The sequence below is a fragment of the Cheilinus undulatus genome, linkage group 3 (genome assembly GCF_018320785.1).
Source record: "Cheilinus undulatus linkage group 3, ASM1832078v1, whole genome shotgun sequence".
Lineage (NCBI taxonomy): Eukaryota > Metazoa > Chordata > Actinopteri > Labriformes > Labridae > Cheilinus > Cheilinus undulatus.
In genome coordinates this window covers 49,523,672-49,546,276 of record NC_054867.1, presented here as the reverse complement: position 1 = coordinate 49,546,276, position 22,605 = coordinate 49,523,672, and the positions used below count along the sequence as shown (strand labels likewise).

The 22,605-nt window shown below is 37.1% G+C and overlaps 2 protein-coding genes across 2 annotated transcripts; both read left to right on the top strand.

The window, feature by feature from the left end:
• The first annotated feature begins 12,818 nt into the window (after nt 1-12,818).
• LOC121528130 (transcription factor HES-2-like) lies at nt 12,819-13,457 on the top strand. Its single transcript, XM_041815345.1, has 2 exons — nt 12,819-13,012; nt 13,125-13,457. The coding sequence occupies exons 1-2, from the start codon at nt 12,890-12,892 to the stop codon at nt 13,455-13,457; spliced, it is 456 nt and encodes a 151-aa protein (XP_041671279.1). The 5' UTR covers nt 12,819-12,889.
• Nucleotides 13,458-19,086: 5,629 nt separating this feature from the next.
• On the top strand, nt 19,087-19,735 carry LOC121528093 (transcription factor HES-5-like). The gene is made up of 2 exons (XM_041815249.1): nt 19,087-19,209; nt 19,313-19,735. Exons 1-2 carry the CDS (start codon nt 19,087-19,089, stop codon nt 19,733-19,735), a joined length of 546 nt encoding a protein of 181 aa, XP_041671183.1.
• Nucleotides 19,736-22,605: the final 2,870 nt, after the last annotated feature.

The following is a 22,605-nucleotide window of genomic DNA, read 5'->3' as shown; positions in this document are numbered from 1 at the left end:
GCTTCATTTATTTTATGTATGAATTCCATGTCTTCGGCTCTTCTTTGCCAGCCAAAATATCAATTATAAAGTCAATTCTAAACTCCTTCATCATAGTGAACCCAAACTTTCCCTTAGACGTTTGCATTTCAAACACACCCTCTATTTTTAGCTACATCTTACTATTTAAAGCCATTTGATGAGATGAGCGTAGATGAAAGCAGCGACTCGATTCAAGAGGCTAGCCCATGGCTCCCTGCTGCCAACCAGTCAGGCTGCAGAGCACCAACATAGCTGAAGGCGGCACAGCTGCAGCAGCTGGTTGTCTGAAAGCGCTACGATGTGGTGCTTCACTAATGACAGGATCTTTCTTCCTCCTCTTACTGTTCTGCTGACATGGCGTGAATGCTGCATAAGAGCTTTGGCCCTTCATGGTCCGTGGCTTCCTGTTCATATGTTTGTCTTTACTGTTGGCAGGATGTTTACAGATCTACCTACCCAGGTAACAGCCTATGCATGTTTATTGCAATCAAAAGTGATGCATTGGCTGTGTGGAGATCACTTTAAAAAGCAGAAGATTCACCTCAAGTCAAGTGAGCACTGTCCAAACTGCTGCAGAATCTGTAGAGTTGGGGCAGAGAGAGCTGAAGTCAGTGTTGTTGACATTCCACTAATAGCAGATACAGCGAGAGTAAATCTGAAATCTACTGATTCCAGGTCAGCAGTTCGGGAAAATGTGCAATAATACCTCAAGCTAGTTTTAATATGATAATGACAGAGGTCTGTGCACTTCCTGTCATGTTTCCATTGAATGCAGTCACTCGTTTAAATCACAGATGCACAAAAGTAAAGAGTCACTACTGGTGCATCCAAAACTCAAGTGTAGAGAGAAAGGTAATGTAGATAATCCATTATTTCTTTATGTTGTTTTCCATTAGAGGGACCTAAAAGAAAAACTTTTGCACACGATTTTTTATACAAAAAGTTTTCCCTACCTTTCTGTACCAGGGACGGAGGCCAGTTGAACGACTGTAGATAGAACGCCAGTGTGTATCGATGTTTTCTTTATGAACTATCATAGTGATTTATGAGGGAAAAATCTGTTTATTGTCATTGTGTTGGACATACTTAAATATTTTTCTTGTGATGGTTACAGATCTAATGTGCAAAGTTTTTATGATCTTTAGAATCTTGAAAATCTAGTTCATTTATTTAGGCGCTGGTGAAACTTTAATTTACCATTTTTTAAAAGAGTGGACAGAAAATGTGAATATTATTGTCTCTTTAAATGGCTCAATTGAAATTTACTGTTGTTTTGTGTCATTATGACATGTACATATTGATTTTGTCAGAAGGTGCAGATGAGGTTGCAACAGTATCAGGACATGCTGATGCCATCAGACGCCTCCAGTGGTTTATCATGTGATTCTGTAGGTTTTTAGCTGTGTTATGGAGGCTGTATATACAGCACAGAGATTTACATTTGTAGTATTAGCACATTTCACACTCACGATATTGTTAACATTCATGGAAAGTGGTTCAGTTTGTTCTGAATGTTAAATGTGGCTTCCATGAATTCTTGGTGGGATCACTGACACTCTAATGCTTTAAAAAACACAACCATGCCAACCAAAACTCTTGTTCTGTGCTTTTACTAGAGTTATATGTTTAAGATGGATTTTATTTCTTTCTGTGTGTCCAGTATGGTGTTGCTTCCAGGATATGATAATATCAGCATGCTAACAATGATCAAAATGACAATGTGGCTATGCTTCAATTAAGCAGACAAGACTTCCCATCATATTACACTACATTTACAAGACAATGATTGCAGTTCCTCCTGGTCCTCCCACAGTCCAAAGTCATGCATGTTAGGTTAACTGGTGACTCTAAATGGCCTGAAGGATTCCTGTTGCTGCCTCTTACCCAGTGGCAGCAAGGATTGGCTCAAGACCCTCAAACCCCTAAATGGGGTAAGCAGTGTGGATAATGGCTACTGAATCATTTCAGTCAAAAAATGGTAACCTTTTGCTGCTTTTAGACTGTTTTCTTTAAGAAACAATGGAATTTTGGGGTGCATGAAAATGTAGAGTTTTGAGAGTGCAACGTGTAAAATGTAATGGTCTTCTAACCTGACAGGCAGACTGTTTCACATGACATGGGATGTTTTTTATATCTATCGGGACAACACCCCATAGACCAGTGGTTCTCAACCTTGGGGGACACTAAGAGGGAGTCTTCAGATTCCCTAAAAAAATCTAAGAATATTTTTCTCACAATTTTTTGACACATTTTTGCCATTTAACACTTATTTTTGCCATTCTAAACCCTTTCCACCACTTTTTTTCTGCCTATTTTTTGCCACTTCTAAACTAATTCTTGCCACATAAGCCTAATGTTGTCTCTGTTCACCCCTTATTGCCACTATTAACCCCATTTTACCACTTTTTATGCCCAATTTTTCCCATTTTAACCACATTTCACTATCTGATATGCCAATTTTTGCCAGTTTGACCAATTTCTACCAATATCTGCCTATTTGATCTTTCTCAGTTAGCACTATTTTGCCAGTTTATATCTATTTTTCTTCCAATTTCACCAGATTTCAAACCATTTTTTGCCAATTTAAAGCCTTTCAGCCACCTTTTAATTCCCTTTTACCACTAATTACAGCAATTTTTTGCCTTTTTTAAAAATTTTTTGCCATTCTTATACAATTTTTGCCACTTCTAACTCATTTCTGCTAATTTTATGATCCAATTTCACCACCTTTCCACCATTTTTAACCTATTTTTTTTTTACTTTTAACCCATTTTAATTATTTTTCAATGAAATAGATTTACGTTTTTAAGAAGGCTATTTACTACACAAATGACTTAAAAAAGAGACTTCTTTCATTGATAAGAGTGGTTATTTTTTCAGGTTAGATATAAAATATGGATATCACAGATTACCTCTACAATGGGCCATGATTTTGTTGGCCTCCATGGGCCCCCAGTTTGGCCCCAGAAAGTTCTCCCCTGTATACCCCCTTATGGCCTTGTCTCCACATGACTATTCTTGAATGTGCATGGCTGTGTTCAACCACCTTCAGCTACAGTGGGGGCCCCTGGTCTCTGGCACCTTTATTTTGGGGGTCATGGGCTGAAAAGGTTGAGAACCCCTACCATAGACAATGTGTAAGAAGGGCAGAACCTTTAGAAAATATCTCTCATTCACATTAAGGGCCAGTCAGAAGAATTTAGACATTATTTAGTAATTTAGGTTCTGACACATTCTCCTCAAAGGACACTGATTTTGTCTATTCTCTAACCAAGAACAAGTGTTTCAGCTTGAAGCTTTGCGAGACCCCCAGAGGCAACAGAGTAGTCAGACTATTTCTAAAGGGTTAATACATTGAGCATCTGTTGCAACCATTTTGCTTGGCATTGTGCTGATATTTCTCACATGCACATTTAAAAACAAATCAGAGGCTTACCAGGACTAGGAACCAGCTATGTCTGTACTGGACACACAGGAATGAAACTGGTCTCCATCTTTGTAATCAACCCTGGAGAAGACAGAAACAAGCTCATTTTCAGTCATGTTTGATATTTGTACACACTTTGATTCAAAAGTGAAATCAAACCTCCACCCTGTTTGTTTCCACTTTTTTCCCTCTCTCAGCTGTGACTCAAACAGTCTGAATAATGGATGACGAAGAAAGAATTTTTTTCCTTCTCACCCGTCCCCTTTACTCTCTTTGCTTACGTTACACAAGGACACAGAGAGCTGAAAATAGTGCTGCTGTCCTCATGTGATGTGAAATTAAAAGCACACTGGAGCGGAGACACTTGCTGCTGGGGAACATGACACTAGTTATAGTTCATCTGACAATCCTTCCATCCAGCCTGCAACACCCCCTCCATCTGTCCGTGCAAGGGTACTTTTCACTACAGCAAGCTTTTTGGATATGATGATGTATATGTGATTGTAATAAAGAGATTTTAATTAGCTATGACAAAGTGGTCCAGTGTTGTCATTGATGCATCAACAGCACATTTACTTTGCTTATATTCCAGAGATCTCTGAGAGAAAGGGGATCCAAGGATCCTCAGTGTCACAAACCAAGAGACCTCACCCTTGAAGGGAATATTAGAAATGATATATGAGTATCAATATTGATGCTTTTACATGGTCACTCTTAAGAGTTTCTAGAATATTTTATGACAGCCTGCCTGATGAAATCTTCCTGAGTTGCTCCTTCACACGTGACCTGCTGCTCACAGTGGGAGCTTTTCCCCCGTTGAACTGAAGGGTGGGAGGAGGAGGGGGGTTAAGGAGACATGACCTAAAAATGCTGCAGAGGAAGTCACAGACCCTGTTTACATTTTCATGCGTGCTGGGTAAACAGATACCAAGTTAACTGCACTTTAGTAAGTGAGCCACCATTTCAATCTAACCAGCACCCTGCATGGTTAATTTACTTAATATTAGATGCACGTTTATGCCAAAATGCTGGAGAAAATCTGGGCAAATGCTAGCCTCTTAGCTCACCCCTAGGTATCCCTGCTTGATATGTGCTTTGAAGTGACTTACAGTAAGGACTGGGGCAAATTATTAAGATGTAACAGTTTCAGCTTCGTTAAAATTTGAAAGTTCCTTGTGAAAGTCTAAAAGGCCTCTTATGTATAATATGAAGCCAATTATTTTAATCTTCCTTGAGTTAAAGCAATAAAGGGAAAGAATCACATCTATTCCCAGTGATGATTAGTCAAGAAATAACTGATTCTCTGTCTCCAAAGTGTGTGCAGGTTGTGAGCGTGTGCTCAGTCATCGTCATTGATCCCAGCGTCAGACAGCAGATCTGCTCTCTCTGCAGGGTCAACACTTTCCCAGACAAGAACCTCCAATGCCACCATCTGGTCCCCTGATATCTGACCACTGCTCTCACACCAATAAAACCATTTGACATGTGTGCTCCTTTATGTGCTACAAGAAGCTCTGATTGGCTGAGGCTGTGGGAAACTTCTCCCAGACCAAGACCCACACATTCATATGGAGATGTGGGACTATAAATAAGAGGGATAAAGCCAGCAGAGATCAGATTCTCTCTACTGAGACTCAGCACAGATACCCAGACATGGCTCCTACAATCACTGAAGCAACCTTCAACAACCAGGAGCATCTGACTCTCAACCACAAGGTAAATTGAAGATCTGAGAAAAATTAACAATTAATTTAATGTCTGTTTTCTACCAAAACATGCTTCCTTGAATAAGTGTATTAATGATTTTCTCCTTCTTCCTGCAGCTCAGAAAGCCTCTGGTGGAGAAGCTTCGCAGAGAGCAAATCAACAACAGCACTGAGCAGCTCAAATCTCTCCTGGCTCCAGAGTTCCTCCAACAGCAGCCAGACTCCAAGCTGGGGAAAGCAGACATCCTGGAGATGACCGTTTGTGTCCTCAGACGACTGCAGCAGCAGGATCAGCAGCACACAAGACTCATCAGCCACTTCAACAAGCTGCAGTCTTCCTCCGACAACAACCTGACAGAGGCTGACTCCTCTCCTCTCAGCTCCACAGTCCACACCAGCATCACCAAAGAGAAGAGTCCAGTCAACAGCGCCCTCTGGAGGCCGTGGTAGAGGAGTCACTACCAGACAACATGACCACATTGGTCAGACATTACTGGACCCTATTTTGAGAAATTTCTTCACATCTTTTCAGAAAACTGAATTTCTTGTAATGCATGTTGCATGAACTGCATCTAATTGCATCAGCAATTACTGATCAAAATCATTGATCAACCCTTTTTGGCATATTGTCAATTAGGATTCAGGATTAGAAGTCAATTCTGAGAAATTCCATAAATGTTCTGCTTTTTATTTAAATAAGACTTCATGTTTATTTTGTGAGATAGATTCCCGAAGGGAATGAGAGCAGCAGTATCTCTCAAACTGAGAGAGAATATCATGACATGCATGTTGCATAATCAAAATCTGATCACATCATCAGTATCTATGAATGTTCATGTTTATATTATGTCTGCATTATATGCATGACTGTATTGATCATATCAATCTAAATGTTCTGCTGTCCTTCTGGCTGATCAACATATTGACTTTAGCTCACTTAGCTCTGACTCTGATCTGTTTAAAGATTTAATCATTTATCCTTTTATATTAAAAGGGTTAAATAAGTTTTGTTTTTGTTTTTCAAACCAATCTTGTGATGTCCAAATGCAATGGTAACTCCTTTTTCTTCCATAGAATATATAAATAATATCTGCATGATCTGTTTAAAGATCACTGTATTTATCCTTTAATGGAAAAGGATTTTAAATGTTGCATTTTTAAAAATTCCAGTGATTTGTGACTATTTAGATTGGAAGAAAAAAATCACTTTTACTCATGGAGGTCAATGTGATCTCTCCCTGTAAGCTCCTTTGTTTCAATTTTTATGCTTTTGTTAAAAAGTTTAATTATTTTCTCATTTAGGGGAATAATATCGAGGTACTGTAAGTACTACAACCAGAATTCTGTAAATGGTTTGTCTTTCATAAAGACTGCTGTATTGTATTGATCTACAAGTTGTTGTGATGTATCATCACTTCAGCATCACTGTGCCTTCTTGAATAAACAAACAATGCAAACTGATTTTTCTGTCCTTGCTTTGCTTTCAAGCATTTAATGGATAAATGTCTCATTCAATAACAACACAGGTTCTTATCTTTAATAGTAATTAGTTTTATTACTAAAGCCATTTTAACAAAGGCTGGGAAAAGAATGCAGAAACTGTGCAATAACTGGTCTGTAAATCCCTTAACTAAAGGTAAAAACTGTTTTAATGTTTGTTTTAATGTTTACTCCAAGTTCATGTAGGTGTTTACTCCAAGTTCATGTAGTTTCTCATTTAGTAAAAAAACTGAAAAAAAAAAAAGAAAACAGAGAAAGACAGTTTAAATCTCCAACCATATTGTTCAAATGAAGGCACATATTATTACATTTTAAGAATATTTCTTTTGGGTTTTTCTGCCTTTGTTCAGATAGGAAAACTGTAGAGAGACAGGAAACACGGGGAAACAAGGTGACCAAACAACACTAGGACTGGGAACCAATCCTACGACTCTAGCCTCTTTGAATGGGCGACTGCTCCACCAACTAAAGCAGGGCCTGAAAGCACATAGTTCAATAAACTACAATACTACAGCAGATATTGGATGTGTATAGAAAGATTTCTCACTGAGCTCCTCTGAGTACTTTCCATTACCCAAACAGTTTTATGAGAGAGAGCTTAAATCTCCTCTTTTTGATAAGTATTTATTTTAATCAGTAACTGATGCTATTAGGAAATAGAGAAGAACAATGCTTACCAAAAAGTATACTTAAGTAAAAGTAAAATGAGTGGTTTTAAAAGCTACTCAGAGTGCAAAAATGTGACTCAATTGCAGTAATGTGAGTAAAATTAATTAGTAACTTTTCACTTATGCATTGTTACAAACGGACTCAAGGTAAGAGAAAAAGTAGTGTAACTAGTGAAAAGGTTGTAAGGTTCTCTGCTCATGTTTCTGGGGGATTGTTTTTGATGTGAGACACATTTGCACCATGAGTGAAGTTATCCACTGGGTTAGAGTTTCTGCCTGTGACTTCAGGTGTAGGAGCATGTTCTTCATCAGTATGAATTCCCTAGCTTTGTTCTTCCAGAGGAGACTAACTTAACTCAGATTTTCAAGAGTTAGTGCAGCTATGTTATACTGTAAAATATCTATTTAATTTTCTAAATAGACCTTATAATAAAAGTGTAGTTTAACTATATGTAGTATGGGCAATTAGAGACACTTTTAATGTGTCAAATTTAACTGTATAGGAGTTTAATGAATGCTGCCAGTTAGATAAAGGTGTGACTTTACCTGAACAACCTTGTTGGAAATCTATTCTCTTGTTGTTCTTGCCAAAAAAGAACAACTTCTCACTAGCTACTCAGTATACTTAAAGTAAACTTAACCCATTAAAGCCTGAAAACACAATTTATAGCCAGAATATTCAGATTTTTGGGGACTGAAATTATTATTTAACTTTCTACTGAAATACAATAAATCAAAATTTCCGTGAAATTTAACATATTTATTTTTTGTATCTTATTTGATACATTAGGTGATTTTGGTAACTGATAATCCACTTGAGGGCATTTTTTATCATTTATCAGATTGTATTCAGAAGTTAATTTATAATCATACTGATTAGATTGAGGTATCATAAAAGTATGTATCCAATATGATACAACAGGCTTTAAGGGGTTAAAGTTATTATTATTATTTTTTACTTAACTGTTTTTTTTTACTTGAGTACAATAGTCGTACATTTTCCATCTCTGTTTATTATTAATTAAAAAGAAATGCCTTCATATTTATGTAAATCAGGCAGATCAGTCATGAATGCAATGCATGGATGGATGTTATGGAGTATAAACAAAACCAAACTGGTTAACTCAAGTGTGCACTTAATTCTCTGATGTCCTTCCTGACTCTGCCTATTGGATGCTGGACCAGTAAACTACAACTAATTAGACTAAAACAAACAAACCCGTGCAGGAAGAGAGGGAAGGACACCTGAAATTTACCTGAGAATTTCAGGCGTACTGCCCCTGAAACCTTCCTGAGTTTGCTGTTCACCTAACATTTGAAGATTACCCCTGTTAAACATGTGAGAGGCAGCGGGTCTCCAGAGGTAAAAAGAACAACATGGAGGTTGTAGAAGAAGCTACAAAGTTTCCTCTATACTAGTGGTTCTCAACCCTTCCAGCCTGCGACCCACAAAATAAAAATGCCAGAGGCTGGGGAGCCCCACTGTGCCTTAAGGTGGTTGAAAAGCCAGGAACACTCAAGAATAGTTGTGCAGAGAAGGCCGCCCATAAGGGGGGTAACATGGGAGAGCTTTGTGGAGCCCAGCCTAACTGGGTGCCCATGGCGGTCAGCAAAATCACAGTCCATTGTGAAGTTTAGCTGTGATATCCATATTCTATATTTAGCCTGAAAAATAACCACTCAGATAAAAACCAATGTCTTTTTTAGTCATTTGTGCCATAGTATATAGCCATCTTAAAAATGTAAATCACTTTTCTTAAAAACAGAATTAAAATACATTAAAAATGGCAAAAAAAAAAAAAAAAGTGGTGAAATGGGATTTTAAAAATAGCAGAAATGGGTTAGATGGGTTAACTGAGGCAGAAAAATAGGCAGAAATTGGTAAACTGGCAAAAATGGGCATATCAAATAGCGAAATATGGTTAAAATGAGCAAAAATGGGTGTAAAAGTTGCAAAAAAGAGTGCCAGTGGTAGTAATGGGTCAACAACAACCAACAATTAGTAGAAAATGGCAAGAATTGGTTTAGAAGTGGCAAAAAACAGGCAGAAAAGGTGATGGAAATGAGGTTAAAATGTGGCAAAATTGGTATCAATTGCCAAATGTGGGTAATAAATAGGCAAAAATGGGTAAAATTGTTCAAAATGGATGAAAGAAAATAATAGTAACTAAATTGGTTTAAAAAAACTAAAAAACTAAAATTCTTTTTTTTTAAGGCATTTTGCAACCCCCTCTAAGTGTCACGCAACCCGACCCAAACGTTGAACTACTGCTCAATATGACACTGTAACGAGGATACTTGCCTTCATATCAGCGCTGTGTGTAGTTTGACAGAATCCCAGTTCCAAAGCGCTGATAAAAATAGTGGTGAGCAGGAAACATGATGCAGGTGTTTGATTACGTGGACGACGATAGCATCAGTCACATGATTACAGTCGGCATTCATGTGTCAGTCACTGAGAGTAAACGTCATCACCGTCTCCCACTCACTCAGTGTGAATCTTTCCAATTATATCCTGCAGCGCTCTCACACCAACTCACTCAGACTTTAAGCAGAAAAAAAGACGAGGAAGCAGGCAGGAGAAAGTCTGAATCATAAAAAAATCAATCAATACAATTGATCTTATCTTTTAATCCACTTTGCAACTCCCCCATTACTTTAATTCATGATTTAATGAATGTAATAATTTTAACTAAATTCAGTAAATAAGATTGTCATGTCTTTTGATGCTCTTTTGAATGTTTTGTTTTTGTCTGTAAAACATTTTAACTTGTTGCATGTCTGAACAGTGCTCTGAAAATACAGTTGTTTGGCCTTGCCTGAAGAATTTAGCTTTTTTGTTCTTGAAAACTTCCAGAGCTTTTCAGGATTTGTGAGCAAGTGTAAAAGTATCCTGACCCACCTGGTTAGTGGAAAATAAATAATGAAGTTGAAATAAAAGCTTTGATAGAGGAATTGTGAATAGTTCTCTGCTATTTTGATATGAAATAAGTTAAATCATTCAACCCAGAGGGAAACTCATTCTAGAGGCTTGAATTGCACCAATGTTCCTGAACAACTTTGTTTAGCAATAAAAAGTTGACCATTAACCAGGTTTCTTTTTAGAGTTGTCAGACTGTGTTTCTAACAAGATGCATAATAAGGCACACTTCGATTGTTCCTCCAGTAAAAGGACAGGGTGTGGGAAAGCAGAGGAGGCTCACTCGCAGAGCCCTGAGGGACAATAGAGCTGGACCTTTGACCTGAGGAGACTCGGATTAAAAAGACGCCTGGCTCCCGGAAGGCATCGTGTATAACCTGACTTAAATGGTACACTACATTTTATGGCTGCGCATCTTCACTGGTCTTGTGAGTGGAATCAATTTGATTCAACTAATGGCAGTGAATTTGATACAACAATGAATCATGAAGCATCATGATGAATCTGTGGGGATACATCCTCAATTTTTTGCATGTGTACATGGCTAACTTTGATTTAGTGGAGAGGAGCAGCAGGATAAAAACCAACTTAACTTTCAGTTGAAAAATCTTTTTGAAATTAACATAAATGTCTTTCCATTGTTAATAAAATAGACAGGTCCAGCTGTGGTTGGAAAATCTACAAGTAATATTGCTACATGATTATTGATTAAGTTCACCTTTGACAGTGTTCAGTTAAATCTTGACCCCTGTTAGGCCTCAGGTTAAACCTAAATTCAGATTTCAGCCCCTGTTGTGATTGATTTTGACACCCCTGATCTAAGGTGTTGTGGTGTTTTGTGTTTGATAAAAGCTTTCTAGTTGGGGAATAAGTACTTAAAATACATGCTTGATATAAATGCTCTTAAGATGAAGTAAGGTCTCTTTGCTCTAACTGCTCTCTTTTATCACATCATTTATTTTAGCATTAAATTCTGATGACTGATTAAGCACTGTATAAAGAAGGGCTCCAAACTGAATTATAAAATATTTTTTGGGATTTGGGACTATGCCTGCATTCCCTGCAACAAAAAAGTGTGGGACAACTCTTGAGTACATAGTTAATAGGATGATTAAGCACGCCCCCAGCAGCTGAATACTCCTCCAAAGAGCTTTGGCACACTTCAGGAAACAGCTGCGTCAGCCTCCAGTCCTCCTCTAAAACTGAAATTTTGATCATGATCTGGACACAAAAACAAAATAATGATAACATGTTGTGTTTACTGAGTAATTTTTATAAAAATGTAGCTCATCCATCATGACCACATATTCTAACTCCACAGGCAGTTAGGAACCAGCCTGAGGTTTTCTTTCCCTCCAGATGGTCGCTGATGTCAGGATCTGTTTCACTACCACACACGCCCAGCAGACGCCACAAAAGCCCCATTCAAAGTCCCGTTGTCATTCATTGACCACAGCGTGCTGGACATCAGTGTGGGAAACTGAGACCAACTTTCTACCCACAGAGAGAACAGGACTCAAGACAGAGGACTGCTAAACATCTGGACACAAGCATGAGAGCTGCTCTCCATTCAAAAGACACATAATGGGCATCATGATCGGAGGAATGCAGAGGGGAAAAGACCATCCAGCTTAGAGAATTTTAACAACTTGGGTCTTGTAATAAAATTAGCTTAAAAAAGTTAAGTTACATGCATAGTCAAGGACGTTTAAAATGGATAATGGTCCTTGTCCCAGAATGCATGCACAGCAAGAGAATCGATTTAATGATGGGAGCAAGTCCACTATGGTAGTTAATATGGACCTCTGAAGTTTGCAGGAAGCAAAATGTTGGGCATGCCCTGTGCAAAGGAAAACAAGAACACGACTTATGATGTGCTATGCATTCATGCTCATTGACTTCTGGTAAAAAGTCTCCCACAGTAACTGTGCTTCATGTGCAGATTTCTGAGGTCTGATTTGACTGTATACATGCAGGACTACATTGATCTCCCACCGCTTTTTCTTGGTTTATTTATCTGCCTTGAAAAATACAATCTAGCACAATTTCACATGTATACAAGCATTTCAAAAGTCCTGTTTTAGTTTGACTAACACAATAATTAGACTTTTTCTAATTGCATATACATGTTTTAATAAAACAATACTGGTCAATGAAGGAGAAATCTCTGCCTTGATGAGCTAATGTTGGAAATAAGCCTCAAACTATACCTGTGCATCTATCTATCTATCTATCTATCTATCTATCTATCTATCTATCTATCTATCTATCTATCTATCTATCTATCTATCTAAATTCTTGAGCTATGTGGTTTTGAAGCGCTTTTATCATAGGCACATTGTTATTTTCGCGCTTTTGCTCAGTCAAAGTCATTGATCCCAGCATCAGACAGCAGACCTGCTCTCTCTGCAGGGTCAACACTTTCCCACATTCACAACAGAGGCCTTCAAGTCCGTGTCCTTCAGCCCTCAGTCCTCCACCTGTTCCCCCGAGGTCTAACCCGCTGCCCTTTTACCAATTGAACCATTTGGCGCGTGTAATCTTTTGTTGTACAACCAAGCTCTCTGATTGGCTGAGACTGTGAGAAACTTCTTCCAGACCCAAACCCACACATTCATATGGAGATGTGGGACTATAAATAGGAGGGATGAAGCCAGCAGAGATCAGATTCTCTCCACAGAGACTCAGACAGCACAGACATCCAGACATGGCTCCTACAATCACTGCAGCCGTCACCAACAACCAGGAGCATCTGACTCTCAACCACAAGGTAAATACAACATCCACGGAACTTAACTACGTAATCATTTAAAGACCTCTTATTTTATCAAAACATGCTTCATAGAACAAGTGTATTAATGATTTTCTCCTTCTTCCTGCAGCTCAGAAAGCCTCTGGTGGAGAAGCTTCGCAGAGAGCGAATCAACAACAGCATTGAGCAGCTCAAGTCTCTCCTGGCTCCAGAGTTCCTCCAACAGCAGCCAGACTCCAAGCTGGAGAAAGCAGACATCCTGGAGATGACCGTTTGTGTCCTCAGACGACTGCAGCAGCAGGATCAGCGGCACACAAGACTGATCAACCACTTCAACAAGCTGCAGTCTTCCTCTGACAACAACCTGACAGAGGATGACTCCTCTCCTCTCAGCTCCACAGTCCACACCAGCATCACCAAAGAGAAGAGTCCAGTCAACAGTGCCCTCTGGAGGCCGTGGTAGACACCTGCAGACTGGAGTCACTACCAGACAAACTGACATGACCACATTGGTCAGACATTACTGGACTTGATTCTGTGAAATGTTCTGAGAACATTTTATTTTTCAAATAAGAAAAGTTAATTTTAGATCATGCATGTTGCATGAAGCATCTGATTGCATTCAATCATTTTAAACCTCGCTGTACTTCTTGTACAGTATTATCTTATATTGTGGTCAAATCTGTCATCTATTAGTGATCATACTGGTCAGGAAAAATGCCCTTAAAGTTATCATTTTATTAACTAAAAGGTCTTTTCCTTCTGAATGATCAGAAGATTTTAATGCTTAGTGTTAACTTTCTTTTGGAGGAAGGCAAAACTGTTTCTTTGGGAGAAATATACGTGTCTTGAAGTAAGACTAAGTTACACTTTTTATCCCTGTCTGGTGGTATGAGATGAAATTATCTGTGTTATTATGAGCTATAATAATTCTACTGTTCACTGTGTGGACATATCAGTTTGTTCCTCTTTCAGTGTGAAAGGTTTATTACTCACTGTTTACTGTGTAGACTGCTATTACCTTCTTTTTTAAAGATTCTATGAACTGTTTAAACCCACTCATCACTTTGTGATTATCATATAATGATCTGTTTTAAGGTCGGTTCATCTTCTTCACTTTAATTATTAAGTGGAGATATTATTCATTTCAAAAATGTTTAAATTGACAGATTAATTTCATACTGATTGATGTCTTTTGTAAAGACGAATGTTAAACCTCACTCACTTTGAGTACTGTGTACCTTGGTGATTTTGCCAAGTTATTGTTGTGATGTATCATCACTTGGACATAGCTCTAAAAATGTCCTTTACCACTAAGTTTGTTTCAATAAACAACATGTAAAAAAAAATCTATCATCTGCTTTGTGTTCATGTTTTAATCTTAAAATGTGTATTTACATCAGGGTTATCAGAACCTGGAGAACACTCCATGATTTTTATAATACAAGTTTAAAACTTTATTCAATGTTAAAATAAACAAATTCATATTTCATGCAGCAGGTTATCAGAAGTCACAAAGTTTCAAAAGAATCTATAAAAGGCAAAAGATCACACAGATAAAACTGTAGTGCACCTCTCAGTTCAGCATGCTGGAATGTGAAATATTTAGGGTGTTTCTGATTAAAGCCTCAGCTCTATCTTAAAGAAGCTAAAATTTGATTTAAATGTTGGGCTCTGCTATCACTTAGTAATCATGAAATAACAGTATTCAAAAGATCTAAAGAATTACAGCATAGTTCAGTCTGATTAGCACCCTTAACCCCACCAGCAGCCAAAATGCCAGAAGGATTTGGCACACTGAAGGAAACATATGTCAACCCCCCACACTGGACTACAGATCTGAAATGTCTGATCCATTATACTAAAAAACAAATAAAAAAATTTAATTCCTTACTGTTTAAATCTAAAATATAAGGCAGTTTATTATTATATTAGCAGACTCTTGATGTAATTTGGTTTTATTAACACTGTCTGAGGGCTTGGAAAAAACATCACTGGTGCTGTTTCCCTCCAGATGGTCGCTGACGTCAGCCTCGGTCTCTATTATTACACACCACCAGTATCATCCACAAAGGCTCCATTCAAAGTCTCTTTTTTGTGCACTGACCACATATCCAAAGACTGTGTGGGAACCTGGAGGCTACTTTCTACTCACACCAGCTACCAGCCACAATTTACTGACAGACGCACCTGCTACAGCTGGACGCCAGTATGACCTCAGCTTAGATTCAGCACATTCAGTAAACAGGATTTATATCTAATGTTTGCCTCAAGCAGTCTACTTCACTTCAAATAGCCTGTTTTAGTTATATAAAAAATCTTACATGCTGTGTTAAGTAGATGGACTATGATGTGATAAAGGCTAACAATATCATTAACATAATATCAGTCCTGGCTGAGATTTATAGCTGATATATATATATATGGTTGTTCATTTCGGCAGATTGTAAGAATAAATTTGTGGTTTTAAGCACAATCAACTGATATAGCTCGTCTTCGTTCATATGTTTAATCCTTAATGTTGAAGGTCTGAACTTGCAGATCCTGCAGGCACACACGAGGACGTCACATCCTGGCTTTCCTACAACTACGTAAAAAAATTCTACTACTGGATTTTTTTTAGAAAATTGTCTGGACTGTCCATTCAAGTTAAAATAATTTACTTGAAATACTGGGAGAATTAACTATAAAATTTGCAAGAATTTTCATGGAAAATCTGGGATATGTTTGTGTATTTTTGAGGGTTTTATTTTCAGTGTTTTTGCGATGATTTTTTTAAGTATGTGCATGGAAATGTATTGGGATTATATGTTTGGGGGATTGTTTTTTTTTTTTAATTTCTGTTTTTTTGTGTTAATTTTGAAAATGTATTTGTAATTTTTGGAGAACTTTATTTTAATTCTTTGGGGAAAATTCTCCTGAAAATTTGTTGGTATCCTCACAGAAACTCAGGAAACTTATTTTTTAATTTTGTGAATTTGGTTGGGATATTTCTAGATTTTAATGGGAATTTTTTTGATGTCTTTTGGGGACTTTTCCATAATTTTTCATGGAATCATGGGTATCCCATTTGCATATATATATTTATTTATTTATTTTCAATATTCAGGAATTTCAGGGGGATTTTTCTAGACATTTCTAGACAAAGTTTCATTGAAACATTTGGAGATTATTTGAAGAAAATTTGGGGTGTTTTTTTAAGAGACAATTTAAAAACATGTTTAAGAATTTTTCACAGAAATTTTAGTAATTTCTTTGAAATTTAAGGGAAATTGTGTTGACATTAAACTTCATTTTTGATCAAAATTAATTCCTGTTCAGAGGAAAGTCTATTTTTTTAACCTATCAGGTCCAAATGATCCCAAATAAGTTTGAGAAACTAAAAATGCACTCCAAACAAAAGCTCAGGTTCAGGAGGTTAAGGCACTTTGTCAGGATTATATCAGGTAAATGTCCTGCAGACTTGATGTTAGGAGAATTCATTTGAATTGTTACCAATAAGCTATATAAAAAAATGGGGCAAGTCTTTATTCAGTGCCCTGTCACAGCTCTGTTATCCCTCTCAAAAAAGCAAATTAAGCTTGTTTTAAGTCTTGCCAATAAAAAGGTGAACAACTTGAGCTGACAGTAAGTCAAAGTCATTGATCCTGACATCAGGCATCAGTTTATCTTTATCAACATTAATATTTGTTATTTTTTGTGACTGATCTCACAGATTAAAACACTGGAAAGGTTTTTTTCCACATTTTTCCTTACACGTTAATATTTGATTACTCATCTGTCCTATGATCAAAATGGTCATACTCTTCAAAAATCAGATTAGCTAAATATAGAATTTTGCAATGCTCCTTTAAGTTCACTTTAAGACCACATTGGTTCATATAGACCTTGTAGCTGCAGGGATAAACTCATTAAAGTTTTGCTGTGTTAATCTTTGAGCTTGAATCTTAAAAATGGCATCCAAAGCTTCATTCAAAGAGGAAACTGGACTTGGCTAAGGTTCCTGAAACCTTCACCTCTCCTCCAAGAGTCTTCTTCAGTTCTGAATCCTTACCTACATTTAAATTGCATCTTAAAACGTATTTTTATTACTTGGCTTTTAACTCAGCATGAGAGTTGTGTGATTTCCTGTGTGTCTTTTATTTTTCCCTATACTTGCTCTAATCTGTTTCTATTGCTTTAGTGTGTGTGATTTTTAAAATGTTTTTAGTTCCTGGAAAGTTTTTAAATGTATTTTAGGATGTTTTTATGTTCACTGTGGTTCTATGTTTTTACTTATGTTTTAGTCACTGTGCAGCACTTTGGTAAACACAATATTTTGCCTTTAAATGACAGCAGAAATGTAACAGAAAAGGTATTACATCATACTCTTACGTGTATTAATGTAAGAAAATGTATAGTTACAATTCAAACACTAAGTAGCTTCCTCTTTACTGGGGTCAGACATGTGGTCTAATGAGATACACGATAGGGCACACTTCTATTGTTCCATTAGTGAAAGCAGTGAAAGGACAGAGTGTGGGAAAGCAGAGGAAACTCACTCACAGAGCCCTGAGGGACAATACATCCCGACCTTTGACCTGAGGAGACACAGAAAAGGAGCCTGGCTACCAAAACTTTAAACTTTCTAACAACTTTGAAATAATATTCTTGATTCTAAATGTACTTCCCCCTATCATGAAATACTCATCACATATATTAGTTGGGATAAATATAAACTTTTTAATCAAGAAAAACGTAAAAAAGAGACTATGAAGTAACTGATTATGATATGGCATTTTTTTAAACACTACACATGTTGTGGGTTTATGAAATGTTCACTTTTAACAGAAAACTCCACAAATGTAATCATTCTGATTAAATAACACTTTAAACTTACTTTGATATGTCTATGTCTATTAATAATTTTTAAGATAGAGAAATAATGTTTGCAAATTAACCCTTGGGTTGTCTCATGATTAAAAATGAACCAACCTGAACTTCAGTTTATTTATTAAAGTTTGTATTTTTTGTTTGATTATTTTAGGCTGGGTATCATCAAGTACATTTGTAAAAAACTTTAAAAACATCTGTAAAAACAGATCAAATTTTAAGCCAATCAACAACTATTTCAATACTAATTGGTTTTGGGGTTGGATTTAATCGCTGCAGACATTTAATTCCAAAAGCTAAAATTAAAACCACAACATCTTCTTTTCCTCCTTTTCAGAATTTAATGATCTTCTGGAGGCCTGACAGGAAGCTCTGGAGGGCCTGAGTGGCTCTCGGGCTGCCAGTTGATCCATGTTTATGGCATTCTCTTTATTTAGAATTTGCTTACATAGTGTTTATAATGTATTTGGTAAGTGGATAACGCTGCCTGAGGTGATATGGGTAGACATGTAGGTAGGTAGAAGACCTGGACTGTGTTTTTAAAAAGTACAAGTGCAAGAGAGGCAGCAAGAGTCATGACTCTTCTTCTTTTTTTATCTTGCTTTCCTTTTGGACAATAACACAAAAAACTGCTCTTTTGAATCAACAAAGGACTTCTTTGGCCTGTGTACACTACAGTGGACACTTGATAATGCCTGACGCAAATTTATTTAAATTTCTTTTAACAGCCTCTGCAGATGTTTAGTAGCAATTCAACTGCCCTGACTCATGGATTTTGATTAAATTCTGAAAGGCTGACACTGACCAGTATTTATAATGAATACCATAACTGAGTTACAGAAATGTTATTTTCCTTCTGTACTGATAATGTATACTTTATACATCAATGTACTTCATGTGCATGGGATCAAGGACGTTGACGGAGCGTGTGCTCCGTCAAAGTCATTGATCCCAGCATCAGTCAGCAGATCTGCTCTCTCTGCAGGGTCAGCACTTTCCCACATTCACACAGAGCTCTGTCAGTGTCTCTCCATCACCCCCCAGTCCTCCACCTGTTCCCCAGAGATCTAACCATTGCCCCCAAGCATCAATGAAACCATTCGGCACGTGTAATCTTTCATTGTTTTATAAGGCCCCCTGATTGGCTGAGACTGTGAGAAACTTCTTCCAGAACAAGACCCACACATTCATATGGAGATGTGGGACTATAAATAGGAGGGATGAAGCCAGCAGAGATCAGATTCTCTCTACAGAGACTCAGACAGCACAGACATCCAGACATGGCTCCTACAATCACTGCAGCCATCACCAGCAACCAGGAGCATCTGACTCTCAACCACAAGGTAAATACAACATCCAAGAAACTTAACTCTATTTCATGAATGTTTGATTTAAAACACCATGCTTCATAGAACAAGTGTATTAATGATTTCCTTCTTCTTGCAGCTCAGAAAGCCTCTGGTGGAGAAGCTTCGCAGAGAGCGAATCAACAGCAGCATTGAGCAGCTCAAGTCTCTCCTGGCTCCAGAGTTCCTCCAACAGCAGCCAGACTCCAAGCTGGAGAAAGCAGACATCCTGGAGATGACAGTTGGTGTCCTCAGACGACTGCAGCAGAAAAAACAAGCTGTGAGCAGAACGGCTGTTAACAAAGGCTACTCCATGTGTGTCCATGAGGCGTCACACTTCCTGTCCAGGCGGCAGGTGGAAATCATGACACAGAGAAGACTGATCAGCCACCTCAACAAGATGCAGTCTTCCTCTGACAACAACCTGATAGAGGCTGACTCCTCTCCTCTCAGCTCCACAGTCCACACCAGCATCACCAAAGAGAAGAGTCCAGTCAACAGCGCCGTCTGGAGGCCGTGGTAGAGTCACTACCAGACAAACTGACAAGCAGGCCACATTGGTCAGACATTACTGGACTCTATTCTGTGAAATACTGAAGATGTGTTTTTCTGATTGTTCAGAAAGATAGAATAACATTTTCAATTGTGCAACATAATCCGTGCTGAAACAGAAAACATCTATTTGTGCATGTTGCAAAGATTAATCTGATTGCATCTGATGCTTCATTTACAGGAAGCCTTTATCTCACCTACACATCCAGGCTGTTATCTTATACAGCATGTACACAGGCTTTTACACTGACATGTTTTTGTGTATGCTAAGGTGACATTTGCTATCTTTTGTTATTGATCATCATGATCACTATGATGTCATCTTTAAAGGACTATTTATCTGATCTGTTTAAAGATTGAAATGCTAATCCTTTCTTACTGAAGGGTGAATTTTATGTCACAGGTCTCCTGTGATACTTGTTTGATCTCTATCAGATAACAGAAAAATGATCCATTCTAGGATCATCTGGTGTATCCTTATTACTACAGGAATTTAAGTCAGTTTTTTGACTTGAACTAAATGCTTTTATGCATATGTAAAACATGTCTAAGTAGATGGTACAGTGTCATCAAAATGTGTTTGTCTTTTATAAAGACGGTTGTTATTCCTTTACTCTCTGTGAGTACAGTGTGTCTTGTGGAAACCTACAAGCTGTTGTTGTGACGTATCATCACCTCTAGATGGAGCTGTCTTACTTCATCTTCCATACTGTGCCTTGTTAAATAAAAAACAATGCAAAACAAAGTTTTTCTGTTCATGAATTTTGGTCATTTAGACTAAATTTATCAATCTCTACTCGGGCAGAAGGTGTGGCTTAAAAATATAATACTGATTTCCATTTTCTTTCTCACTTAAATTCTACAAAATGAAAAAATACTTTAAACTAGTCTTAGTTAAATTTCCTCACTTATATTTAACACAGTACAATGATTTCCCTAAGGCATTAAAATCCATCATTAAACTAGACATACCTCTGCAGTTTACTTTTGTAGGAATTGTAGATTTTCAGATAAGAAGCAGTGATAAATACATCTCTGGCCTATTGACCTCTGTGTGTACAAAAGCTATTACTAGATGGTGGTTGTTTTCTGAGCCCCCACACACACACACACACACACAGAGGAGATGACTGATATTGTAAATCATATTTCTACTATGGATTACTTTTGGTTTATGTCTGCAAAAAGATGTTAAACTATGACCAAGCTAGGATAAATATGTCAAACCCATTCAGAAAGATTTTGTGGAGGTGACCATCATATGACCTTGAGGTAGGGCTGGACAATGAATAGCAAATTAGATCTAATTACAATATGGCCTGTTGCAATTTTCAAATCACAGAAGGTGCAATATTTCTTGGCTTGACCTGAAATTAGTCAAAATACCGTTATAAAGCTTTTTGCAGCAGAGATGTTATGACTTATATATCATGCAATCATTCAAGTGCCAATTCTTTTGGACTAGTCTACAAAAAAATCCTACTTTCTTCATTTTTTGTACTTTTTTTCGTATTAAATACAAGAGTGACATAAAAATGATTGCTTCCTTCAAAACAACAATTTATATCCAAATTGCAATGAATGAAAATCATCAGAATTAGATATTTCATAGAAAATGTCCAGCCATATTCTAATATTATGTTGGTTATAGTACAGAATGGCTTGTGTTTGTTGGAAAATACACAAGATCTAAAGAACTAAAGAAATAACTGCATATCAAATCGCAATTGCAATATTAGGTAAAAAAAAAAAATTGCAATTCGATTATTTTCCCAATCGCAAAGCCCTACCTTGAGGTGCTATATAATCTTAGCAGACTTCATTGTTATTGTAGTTTTGTACTTTTCCACCTCTCAAGACTATTGGTGAGAAGTTTTTGGTTGATCTAGTGTGCACACTTTACCTCTGCTATGTTGCACCCAGCTCCTCATACTTAAACAAGAGAAAGAAAAGAATGAATTGCAGAGGGAAATTAGTTACTTTTCCATGTATATGATGTGTAATGACGTCTGCCTTTTAGAACTGAACAATAAAGAATTAAAAAAAAGACTTTCGTTTTAGTGTAACATCATAAGCAACAAGCTTGCCTTGTCCTTGCCTTGCCTTGTATGTACATACATTTCAGAGTTTTAGTAGTAGGGCAGTCATTTTCATGAATGCTCAGGGTCTGAACATTTTTAAACTCTTAAGAAACAGACTAAAATGACTGATGATGTCTCTGCTGTGGCCCAATTTAAGACCTGAAAATCCTGAGTGGACCATAAAACCCTTGTACAACTACAACACGAGACTCAAATATTTAATTTCATGTTTTTATTTCATAAACAAATACAAATAATGAGCCACTGACGTTTATTTCGTTTGATCTGGCAAAGTCGCTTCGATATCTAATATTCATCTCTAAAAATGTACTTTGTGGCTCAGAAAAATCTTATGTAGAAGCATTTTAGATATTATAAAATTAGTTTAAACCTCTGCCTGTGTTTTGCTTCTTTCTGAGATTTAAAATAAAAACATGTAATCTGGTATTTTATGATCATTTAGTGTGATTTAAATTCTTTTTTATATAAATTGTATTGTTTAAATGACCACCTGCAGTACTTCTGGGGCCCATCAGGGGGCCCCAGACCCACACTTATGGAAGCCCTGCTCTACACAAAGCAAACAAGTCCATTAAGAGAACACTCATCATTTCTGTATTTGTACTTTATTCACTGGACATTTTATTCTACTTTTTAGGAAAGTTAATGTTAGATTTATGTATATACTTTTAATCATTTTCTATTTGCCCCCTGTCTTTTATATTTTATCTACTGCTAGCAGTTTCTGTATTTCTGTATT

Coding starts and splice junctions, on each gene's coding strand:
- LOC121528130 (XM_041815345.1), top strand. CDS start 12,890: ATGAAGCCAGCAGAGATCAGATTCTCTCCACAGAGACTCAGACAGCAC. Junction 13,013..13,124: donor ATCTGACTCTCAACCACAAG/GTAAATACAACA, acceptor TTCTTCCTGCAG/CTCAGAAAGCCTCTGGTGGA.
- LOC121528093 (XM_041815249.1), top strand. CDS start 19,087: ATGAAGCCAGCAGAGATCAGATTCTCTCTACAGAGACTCAGACAGCAC. Junction 19,210..19,312: donor ATCTGACTCTCAACCACAAG/GTAAATACAACA, acceptor TTCTTCTTGCAG/CTCAGAAAGCCTCTGGTGGA.